Source organism: Berghia stephanieae, chromosome 9, assembly GCF_034508935.2.
Source record: "Berghia stephanieae isolate SIO BIC M18660-M18661 chromosome 9, UCSD_Bste_1.3, whole genome shotgun sequence".
NCBI lineage: Eukaryota > Metazoa > Mollusca > Gastropoda > Nudibranchia > Aeolidiidae > Berghia > Berghia stephanieae.
The window spans coordinates 27084499-27096303 of NC_088368.1; the positions used below are offsets into that span (position 1 = coordinate 27084499).

At 37.6% G+C, this 11805-nt stretch overlaps 1 protein-coding gene across 1 annotated transcript; it reads right to left on the reverse strand.

Moving 5' to 3' along the window:
• Positions 1-1807: 1807 nt before the first annotated feature.
• On the reverse strand, positions 1808-9807 carry LOC144979964 (uncharacterized). Its single transcript, XM_078927317.1, has 5 exons — positions 9670-9807; positions 7262-7430; positions 6575-6709; positions 4947-5058; positions 1808-2314 (listed from the first exon to the last, which is right to left on the reverse strand). Exons 3-5 carry the CDS (start codon positions 6694-6696, stop codon positions 2144-2146), a joined length of 405 nt encoding a protein of 134 aa, XP_078783443.1. The 5' UTR covers positions 6697-6709; positions 7262-7430; positions 9670-9807; the 3' UTR covers positions 1808-2143.
• Between the last annotated feature and the right edge of the window lie 1998 nt (positions 9808-11805).

Sequence of the window (11805 nt, forward strand, 5' to 3'; positions counted from 1 at the left end):
AGTTTTTAAAACGCTTTTATATGATGACAAATTGAATAAATAAATTCTCCCCTTTACTTAACTTATGTGAGGTCAAATGAAAATCTGAAGCGGACGCGATAAATATCAAGTCCCCGAATCTCTACTTTTGGCTTGTTCGGGCTAGAAGCTAGACAGAACCAATTGACAGTTTGCCGAAACGTTTAACTAAATATTTCCCAGGGCAATAATTATCAAATTGATGGCATAAAAACGACAGTAATATCAGCAGTAATATTAGATGATGCTGTTAATCGGTGAAACTTGTTTAAAATTTCTTTAAATCCGAATACCGTTATGTGATCAAGTAAATTATATCAATATGAATGCCACGATTTGCTGAAAAATGCCAATCTGACAGTTCCTAGCAAACACCCCCCCCCCCCCTTGCTCAGGAATTTCTCTACTTGATGGACACCCCCCTTTTTTTTTTCTTCCACGCAACCACATTCCAAAACACACATAGACACACAAATATACACCACATACACACACACACACACACACGCGCGCGCACACACATAAACATACACGCAATGAGAACACACTACTAATACACAACAACACTGATCACCGCTAAATCAACACAACGGAAGTAAGGACTCTACTGGACAGATAGAGTTGAGGGTGTGGCCATGAGATGTTAGTGTCTTCGGTAAATTTTTTATTATATCTGTTTGACTTAACAAACTTTCAAACTGACTTTAGATTATAAAAGGAAATCAAGTTATCTGTTTATCTATCTGTAAAAAATACATTTCTAATTTTCAAATCTTTCAGTAGAGTTGTGCGCCGTATCAATTTTTTTATTAACTCAAATAAGCACAATGTTCTCCACAATGCTATAATTTTAAAAGAAAGGATTGATCGCTTTAATGCAGGAGAGGGCCTCTCTTACGATGCTTTCCGTTTTGTCATCTCCACCATAATTCTTTCTCTTTAAAGAAGCGTGCAAGAGACCTGGAGAGAAATGTGGAACAGGGAAACACCAGGAGGAGGAAACGTCATAAATTATCCCACCAAAAGAATGCCTGCATTCCACAATGCCAAGAACCACTGGGTTTCCTCAGACCGCCTGGGCATGGCAAAACAGCATCAGATATGCGCAGGTGTAATCTTGGGAACAGTGATGCCGACCTGAAATGTCAAGCAGCTCTAGAGACCAGCGATCACATCGTCCTCCACTATCCTCCACTATCCAGTAACTAAACTTAAAGGTGGCTATGAAACAGTTCTTAGGAAGACTTTCGAAGCTTCGTTGACGAAATGAATTTTGAGGTGTAGCTTAAACGTTATTACTACTAAAAGCTTAATACACAGAATCTCTGGCCAATAGCAACACGTAACAATAGGACGGGGCAGAACACCTGTTAGGCGGTTTTACAATTATTCCCGAAGAGACAATGCTGTTAACGACCAGGTACTCATTATGCACCTGACTACGGAGAGGGGAGAATGTGAGTATAGAGCCTTTTCCTAAGCACTTAACTATACCACACTATATATATATATATATATATATATATATATTATATATATATATATATATATAGAGAGAGAGAGAGAGAGAGAGAGAGAGAGAGAGGTAGAGAGAAAGAAAGAGAGAGAGAGAGAGAAAGAGAGAAAGAGAGAGAGAGAGCAAGAGAGAGAAAGAGAGAGAGAGAGAGAGAGAGGGGGAGAGAGAGAGAGAGAGAGAGAGAGAGAGAGAGAGAGAGAGGGAGGGAGAGAGAGAGAGGGAGATCTTAATTAAAAACAAAACAAATACAAAAATAATAATAATCAAAACAAATAGTTTTTTCAAAATATAATTGCTGTTTAATTTCAATTGGAATTAATCCATTGCACCAAAGATGAGAGATGCTATATTATTATTATTATCTTAACTCACTCAAACCTAGAGATGTTTGCTACTTTTCAAAATTGGAAAAAAAAGTATTAAAAATGAGGATGTACAAAGATTATTCAACTTTATTCAACTACCTCTAACATTTATATAAACCAAAAACATTAACTTTGATACTACGCCTTTAATTTGTCTCAGAAAAATGTAATAAATAGGCATGGGGTAAAAGTGACCTGGGTAAACTACGGATATAGTAGGTGTTAGGGTTGAGAGAGTTAAGAGTTAATCAGAGACGCAGTCAGTGACATCCTTATTAAAGACTGTCTCGGCATCAAATCCCTCGACAATGTCGATGAAATGCACCTTATGCGTGATATCGTTCCGAGTCTGGACAATACGGTAGGGTAAGCAGCTTTCCCTCTTTAAAACGATCAAGCGAGTAGTTTTGAGGTCCTATGGATAAATAGATGGAACGAAATTGACGTCACTCAGTTATTTGCTATTGTTTTTAAGACAGCTGTTTTTGGTGATTAATTCTCACTAAATTATATCAAGCAGAATACAAACGTTCAAGGGTACAAATTATAATTTTGTCTGTTGGTACGTTATAGCCCGTTGTGAGTATTTACGTTAACGCAGAGCATCAATAGAAGGAATGAAGTTGACGTCACCCAGCTCTGTGTTATTATTTTAGACAGCATGTTAGTGATTCGTTCTCACTAAAATATATCAATCAGACTCTAAACCTTAAAGGTTACACATGGTTTTGTGGGTATGTTTATTCTGACTGGCGGATGTTGTGAGTATATTACTTAAACAATTAAAAAGTAAAACATGAATCCATTCTGAAGTAGAGAAAAAAAAATATTATACTAGATGCACTCTCGAACCGCAAAAGCAGGTATTATAGCGAAGCTGCTCATATATATTGTTGGCTGATGATCGATATTTAAATTAATAATAATGATAATATAATATTATGGTTTTTATATATAGCGCCTTACCCCTATCTCAACAAGCTCAACGCGCTTAACAGTAACGTGACAACTTTCACTCAAGCATACAACCACTCAAACATGCAGTATCAAACAAAACAATATACTTCTACAGTGTTACATACTAACCCTCCCCTTACCACCCATTGGGAAATCGTCACGTTCGTTACAATGCAACCGACAATTTTCTCATTCTGATTTCTCTTGTACTTCACAAAATGTCTAGAAATGCTTTGACGACAGCTTTAAATACTAAATACTGTGTTCTATAGATCATTTTGCCGAACAACTTTCTGTATAGAATGCAATTGTTACTTTTATGTTTGAGTAAGAAAAGTCTATTTTTGTGATGGGTGGGTGTGACGTTTAGGAGGATATTCTACAACTGGCTGGTAAGGAGAGGGTTAAAAAGAAACGTTTTAAGATGTTTTAAAGAGTTCTGTAGCATCGATGTCCCTGATATATCTTGGCAAGGAGTTCCAGATAAGGGGTGCCGAACATTCAGACGCACACTCTCCAATTTTGCGAGTCATTTTTGGCTTCACAGGTATGTGATTATCAGACTTTGATGACACAATCGCAGTCATAAGTTCCTTTATTCCCTTGATATCAAAAGCTAACATTGTCTGGTTATGATAAAAAAAAATGTTCAAAGTCTCCCAAAGAAACAAAGTTTAATGATGTAGTATCCTAAAATCAAGCAAAACAGGCTCCCTTGCAGTTCATAAGATATAACCAAAGAAGAATACGTTGCTCAGCTCTTTGTTATTGGCTATGTGATCTAGTGGTATGACACTCGCCTTCGGATCGGTAGGTCTTCGGTTCGAGTCCCGCTCTGAGCGGTGCATAATTGAGTCATTGGAACAGGCGCTTTACCCACATTCTCTCACAGTTCACATGTATAAAATGAGATACTGGCCCTTAACAGTGTTATCTCTGTCGAAAAAATGTGCATTATCGCCTAACAAGCGTCATGTCTCGTCCTAGAGCTTTACTGTTCGCTATGTACCCCTTGTAAAGTGTTGTGAGTACGTTTAGTGGATATTGCGCTATAGAAAAGCACTTTTTTCAGACTGTTAGTAGGGTGATTAATTCAAACTCATTTCTCTTTATCAGACTATGAGCGTTTGTAGTTACATAGTTTTGTGTATTGGTGTCATTGATCTGGCGACAGAATTCGTATTTTTCCTAAACGCATACCATCAAATACTTTGTAACTTCAAAGGGATACATACAGATATGTAAGGAGGTCAATTATTGCAAAAGACGATTTGCGAACAGCGAAATTATCGTGTTCGAAAGCATTAAATTTATCTAATTCCAAAATAAAAAAATATCCAAGTTTTTAAAAAATATATAGATATGTATATAACCTTTTTAAAAAATATTTACATTATTGTTAATGATGTCGATCGACTTTTAATAGCTCTGTATTGGTCTTATCATCTTCCAAGTCTACTTGAATTCTTCCCGCGTTACCGGATGGCTTGAATAATTATCACTACTCTCATTAATGTTGTCATCCTCATCGTCGGCGTTATCATCATCATCATCATCATCATCATCATCATCATCACCATCATCATCATCATCATCATCATCATCATCATCATCATCATCATCATCATCATCATCATCATCATCATCATCATCATCATCATCATCATTATAATCATCATCATCATCATCATCATCATCATCATCATCATCATCATCATCATCATCATCATCATCATCATCGTCGTTATCCTCCTACTCCTCGTCGTCTTCCTCCTCCTCCTAACTATTATTATTATTATAATTATTATTATTATTATTATTATTATTATTATTATTATTATTATTATTATTATTATTATTATTATTATTATTATTATTATTATTATTATTATTATTATTATTATTATTATTATTTTATCATCTTCATCATCATTATTATTATTATCATCATCATCATCATTATTATCATCATCATCACCATCATCATCATCATCATCATCGTCATCGTTATCATCAGCACCATCATCAGCAACATTATTATATAATATATTTTTGGTTTATCTTTTACAATAATTTACTATACAACTTACAACATTAACCAGCCATCCATCCAGCACAATCCCGTTCTCCCATGTCACTGGGACATGGACAGCGGTCTCAGGAACACATCGCCAGTACCTCTCATATTTGATTGGTTTTATCCTGTGTAGACACACACACAAACACGCACCAACTTTATATAATTGTTGTTGATGTTGTTGCTGCTGCTGCTGCTGTCATATTCTTTGTTAAATGCTAAGAACCTTGTGACTTAGGATACTTGCTTGCCTAAGGGTTTATCATCATCAATTTTAATCATCAGCATCATCATCATCATCATCATCATCGCCGTAGCCGTCGTTGTCGTTATAATTAATATCATCAGCACCAGCACTATCATAATCATCATGATCATGATCATCATCATCATCATCATCATCATCATCATCATCATCATCATCATCATCATCAGCAGCAGCAGCAGCAGCAGCAGCATCATTATTATTATCATCAGACGACATAGTTGAATCGAAAAAAAGAGAAAATGAAAATTCGGAGAGAGAGAGAGAGAGAGAGAGAGAGAGAGAGAGAGAGAGAGAGGGGGGGGGGAGAGGGAGAATGGGGGAAAGGGGAAGAGAAGAGATGGGAAGATTGGAAAGAGATAAAGAGAGGCACTATGTTAGAAAGAGAGAGAGAGAGAGAGAGAGAGAGAGAGAGAGAAAAGAGAAAGAGAGAGAGAGAGAGAGAAAGAGATAGAGAGAAAGAGAGAGAAAGATAGACAGGAAGAAAGAGGGGAGAAAAAAATAAAGAGAGAGAGAGAGAGAGAGAGAGAGAGAGAGAGAGAGAGAGAGAGAGAGAGAGAGAAAGAGAGATGTTATGTACTGTTATATATTTATTTTTTAATATGATTTGTGAACATTTGAGTTTATTCCTCTTGCTAGGATCTTGTGCTTGTATTTGGATGAGACTTTTATGGATCTCAAACTAAGTCAACTGATAGTGTGCTTTTGGATTCCTCATCTAATTCCCTATTTGATCGATTCCGTTTTGTCTTACTTTTTTTCTAATGTCGTTTTCATTGTAAATCTAGAATTTTTGGACTATCCGATTCTCAGCCCTTTTATTGGCGCTGGAATGACATAAATGTGTCGCAAGCACAGTAAATAATCAAAAACAACCCGCCAGATCTAACAGACCCAGCTACCCAATTGCTGCTGGGTGGACAGGACGTGGGTGGCCGGGGGAGGAGGTGGGGGGGGGGGTGTTGTCAGAAAAAAAAAATCACAACCTCACCCCCAGGATTGATATAGGTCAATTTGCTTTTGAGCCAATGCTCCTCCAACTGAGTTATCGGGACCCCCAAGTTAACAAAGGCTACGCTTGAATTTGCTATATAGGAGGAACAATAATGACGTAATTCAACTTTTGTTATTGATTTTCCACAGCCATTTTAATTATTAGTTCTCACTATATTATTATTATAAAATTAAGACCATAAACTTTCAATGTTACACATAGTTTTGTGTGCCGGTACATTATATCCGGCTGGCGGATGTTGTGGGTTTTTTTTCAGCTAAATGCATAGCATCAATTGTGCTGAGCCACGATGCAGACCCCCCCCCCCCCCCACCCACCCCCACCCCCAATCTTACTAAAACCACCAACTCAAGATACCTACTTGCATTCACCGTTAACTTTCCTCTCATAGTAGATGGATTTTTTTCCCATCGTACAATCTGTATTCAATGCCGTTGTTTCCCCCGTGGTCCTCCAACTCGACTTTGTCTTCAAAGTCGACATATGTAGTATATTGCTGGGAGAAGAAACAAAAAATAATATGGCTGACATCGATGTTTGGATGTCGGTTTCATTACTGGCATAGATATCGTGATATCATGGAGATGGTGATGGTGGTGGTGGTGGTGATGAGGATGATGATGATGATGATGATGATGATGATGGTGGTGGTGGTGGTGGTGGTGGTGGTAGTGGTGGTGGTGGTGGTAGTGGTGGTGGTGGTGGTAGTGGTTGTGGTGGTGGTGATGCTGCTGCTGCTTCTGTTGACATGATGATGATGATGATGATGATGATGATGGTGGTGGTGATGGTGGTGGCGGTGGTAGTGCTGATGGTGATGTTGTTGTTGTTGTTGTTGATGGTGGTGGAGATGATGATGATGATGATGACGACGACAAATGTGATGATGACGATTGTGTTTCTGCTGCTGATGGTGTTGCTGGTGATGGGATAGTGATGATGATGATGATGATGATGATGATGATGATGATGATGATGATGATGATGATGATGATGATGATGAAGATGGCAAAATTTATTTCTTGGACCAACGTCAGGAATCACAAACCGATTTGCCAGCGAAGACAACTTGACCAATCAGTTGCGATGGAGGCAACATCTTTCGGGTGCTCCTGTAGAAGGTGAAGAAAGTGAAGATACTGTGGTCATGGTCAATATGACGACAGCCACAAGGATCGTTCGTGTGACAAACATCTTCGATTGGGTCGAGAGAGTTCCTGGAATATACACAGAGAAATGTGCTCTTATTAGCAGGTCTGACCACCGAATGCATATGTTATTAATGGACCTGCTTTACCACATTGCGTTGGTTTGATAGTATGTATCCATAACAACGAGCCATAACAAGTTGGATTATCAGACCTTGTAAGTAAGCGTACATTAATTGGTGCCAGAAAAGATGTCGAAAAATCATATTAACGGAGTATTAAATTTATGATTTTGTCACATTGATAAAGTATTTTCTATTGTCTAAAATAAAGTTAAACCATCTTCATGTTTTTAGAAAAAAAAAATAAACTGGAATTTTGCTTTAATTGTTGACATAAATTTTTTTTCAGACATTTAGGTTTGTGTGACTATATGCTGACTATGATTTCGTTCTCATTAATCATCGGAATAATGAGATTGTTGCTGCTTGCTTTGATAAACTAGTGCCCTAGAGCAAAGTATAGCAAGTCATTGTTATTGTGCGGCTATGTGGTCTAGTGGTATGACACTCGCTTTGGGATCGGAAGGTCCTGGGTTTGAGCCTCGCACTCGGCGCATAGTTGAGTCCTTGGAAAAGGCTCCTTACTCACATTCTCTCACCGTACTCAGGTGTAAAACGAGTACCTGGTCGTTAACAGCGTTGTCTTTGTCCAAAAAATTGTAATCTCGCCTAACAGGCGTCATGTCCCATCCTACATGTTAAATGTTGCTGTTGACCAGGGACCAATTGTAAGCGCTTTGAGCACATTTAGTGGATATTGCGATATATAAAGCTCAATTTTAATTTTTAATTTTTTTTAATTGTCCGTTTCTTATAATAGAAACCGGGATAAACTCCAGCTCCATGGGCCGATTGGCTCTAAAGGATTTCTTTAAGCTCAGCTTCGGTTTTTCTATAGTAGGTTTTTCCTTAAAATTAAACTTTGGAACTTGTTCCATTCCAATATAACACCGAATATAGGCGGTGGTTCACATTTACAGATATGCATTGATAAGTAGATATTCTAATAGCTTTCAACACCCATCTATCTGTGGACGTGCCGTCTCTGGAGATGTTGCTAAATTTAACCGGAAAATGTTTGTTGAAATGACGTAACCCCCTTTTATTAGATGTGTACTTATGTAAATAAGTGTGTAGAAAGTATGTTTTAGTCAGTTTTTTATAAGATTGGGGACTGAAATGCAAGACATATGAAATAGATCGAACAAAAAAGGTATCTGAAATAAATGGATAGTTATTTTTAAGAAATCAGAAGTTTCTAAATCTCAGAAACACCGACTTTTCCTGGAGGGTGTCGAAATTAGGGCCACCCCTTAAAAGTTTAGAAAATAGTGTTGAAGCGGATTTTTCTAATTCTCACTAAACTATTTTAACCAGACAATAAACGTTTAAGATTACACATAGTTTTGTGTGTTGGTCCATTTTTTTCCGGATGGCAATGTTGTGAGTTTCTTAGCCAAGCGCACGTTATCAAAAACCAACCTACACACACAATTAGGTGTAACCTTGAAAGTTCAAAGTCTGATTGATCTGAGTGAGAAGTATTCATTAAAATGCTGTTTAAAAACAAAACAAGCTGAGTGACGTCAATTTCGTTCCTTCTATTCAATTACGGTTACGCGCATTTTTCACTGCTGTAAGTAACATAACAATTTTCCGTGACTGTTTATTACTAAGCATCCATTCACACATGTACTGTGTGGAGTTAAATAACTTATGTATTTTTGCGACAGACAGTTTTTTTTTAAAAAAAGGTAATTTATGGTGTCTTTTATAGCAGGTGTGCGAACCGTCGTAGTATGATGTCAAAATAATGATTCCAATCTCCTTGGAAGTGTAAATCCAGTCCTCTGGATGACCGAGTACATGCTTTGTGCACCTGATCATCTGCTTTCAGAGTGATGATATCTTATTTTCTAGCTTTAACTTTAACCTTAATACACAAATGCCGCGTTTCTTAAAATACAAAAAGACGTCAGAGAAATATTTGTTCGCAAGAGGGAAAAAAATATTGAAATCCAGATCCAACAGTGCTAATTATTGCTCTACCGTCTGTCTGAATTTTAAATGTTTTTAAAAATGTTTTGTTGTTTTATTTTTTGTTTTTTTTTGGCTGAAGAATATTTTTGAGGACGACACGTTCCGTGTTTTGTATTTTGTACTTTTTTTTTTATTTTTTTGAGCTGCAATAATATTCATTTTTTGTTTATTACTTGTTACACCAATATGAAAAAAAATTGACTCACCAGATCAGAAGTTGACGATTCAACACAGGTGTGGTTGTAGAATGCTTGGCTCTTCCCAGTGGATGGCTTATATAATAAGTAAATATGAATCAAATTATGACAACGCAATAAATTTTATGCCCAAACTCAAAAGGTAATAATTATCTTTTCCAGTTAACTGCCCTACCCCGGAAAAAACAAACACTTCATTAAAAAGTTGGCCCGAAAACTCGTCCTTAAATATTAATCGATTTATATGACGCCTATCTTGGCAAAACTCTAAAACCTGGGACTTTTAAAGAAAACCTCGCGAGGTCCCAGGTTTGAGAGTTTTTGCCAGGATGAGAACCATTTAAATCGATCGATATTTGAAGGACGGCTCGTCTGACTACATTTTTAATAACGTATTTTCTCTTGGAAATACGGCAGTTAACTGGTTGACTTTTTATGTATGCATTATTATCATGAGTTTTGAATTGATGAAAAATTATGACAATTATCACTTAATCGTAGGAAATTCAGAAAAGGGAATTTATGGGACAATGTAAAATGTGTTTGATCTATATTGCAATCAGATACCGATATAGATCATTTATTTGTCTCTTTCTAAAAACCAAACAAAAAAATATATCTTAAAATACGGCATTTGTGAACGTTCATCTCAAAACAGTATTGTATAGGGAGGAACTGGGCAATTAAAAGTGCAATTAGAAACAAAATGGTGAGAAATATGAAATTCGGATACTTTTTTTTTTAGCAATGCAAGAAATACTAATTATCTCCACCTTGACGAATATTATTTTAACATTTCTGTATAGTTCTGAACAGGGAGGATGACAGTCAGTGACATTGACCAGCTATCTGCATTTCATACAAAGTGTTTCAGGAGGGTCGTTTTCTTCTTCTTCTTCAAGTACCAAGTCTGTGTCAGACATTGGTGATCATGGTACGCCATTCATCTCTCTGATGAGATAACCTCAGAAATCTAATATTACTCTTCTCTTTCTTTGTCACCCAGCTGTTCAAACTATTCAAATATGTTTTTCTTGGTCTACCTTTAGTACTCATTTTACCTTCTATCTTTCCTGTGAGAACAAGATGTTCAATGCATTTATGTCGATTTACGTGCCCTAAAAATTGCATTTTTCTTTTTCTTATTGTACTAATTAATAACCTTTTAGTTTCAGCTTGCTCTAATACTTCTTCATTAGTTTTCTTCCCTGTCCATGAGATTCTTAACATCCTTCTAAGAAACCACATTTCTGCTGCCTCTAGTTTCTTTCCAATGTCTTCTGTAATTGTCCAGCTTTCACATCCATATAATAATAATGACCATACATAGGCCTTCAAAACCCTTCAGGAGTGTCATGAACATTTAATCAATGTGGAATGGAAGACATGAAGGACATCATTGTGAGAAGAATGTGGAGATGGATAGGACATGCTATGAGTCTGGAGGGAAATATCAGCAAAACTACCCTACACTGGACATCAGAAGGAAAGAGAGGACAAGGATAGCCTCTCTAATGGTGTCACCCTTCTAAGGCATGAGATGACCTATCTAGAACGCAAACATCGCCGCAATCGTGTACTGTCGAGAACCCGCCCGGAAGTTTCCACAAGGCAACGCTCAACTCGATGCTCTGCCGTTTCGAGCTCTTGACCACAATGGGTACATTTGGACAGGTGACAAGTCACCCCTGATGAAGGGAGTGTGCCATGAGGCATGTTCTCAACCAAGTCGGTTTGTTGTCACCCAAGATGTCTCCTTTTGCTGGTGGAAAAGCTTGGCAACTTTTCCCTCCAGTCTCGAGGAGTCGATGTCCCTCGAGGGATTGAGTTCGTCAAACCGACCTCCATCTCGTAGTATTTTCAGCTTTGCTCGAAGTCAGGGAAGCTACTACGTACAAGGGTTACCGGGACTTAATTGGGCTCGACACAGGGGCACCGTCCATTATGCGCTTGAGGAAGGTATCCCAATTCCCTCTCTTTTTGAATTTGGAGGAGAGCAGTGGAGAGAGAGAGATGAGAGGGTGATGGAGGGGGGGGGGGGTGGATAGACATGGAGCTCCCTGAAGATGATGGCTACTGACAGAGGGAGATGGATATCTTTCGTTGCTGCCCAACATGCCAACAGGCATAATGGGCAGTAAGTAA

What these genes read in the sequence shown, in the direction of transcription:
- LOC144979964 (XM_078927317.1), bottom strand. Translation starts at nt 6,696, where the DNA reads ATGTCGACTTTGAAGACAAAGTCGAGTTGGAGGACCACGGGGGAAACA. An exon ending in AAAGTTAACGGTGAATGCAA is followed by an intron (nt 5,059 to 6,574) that starts GTAGGTATCTTG and finishes GTGTCTACACAG; the next exon opens with GATAAAACCAATCAAATATG. An exon ending in ATGGATGGCTGGTTAATGTT is followed by an intron (nt 2,315 to 4,946) that starts GTAAGTTGTATA and finishes ATTTATCCATAG; the next exon opens with GACCTCAAAACTACTCGCTT.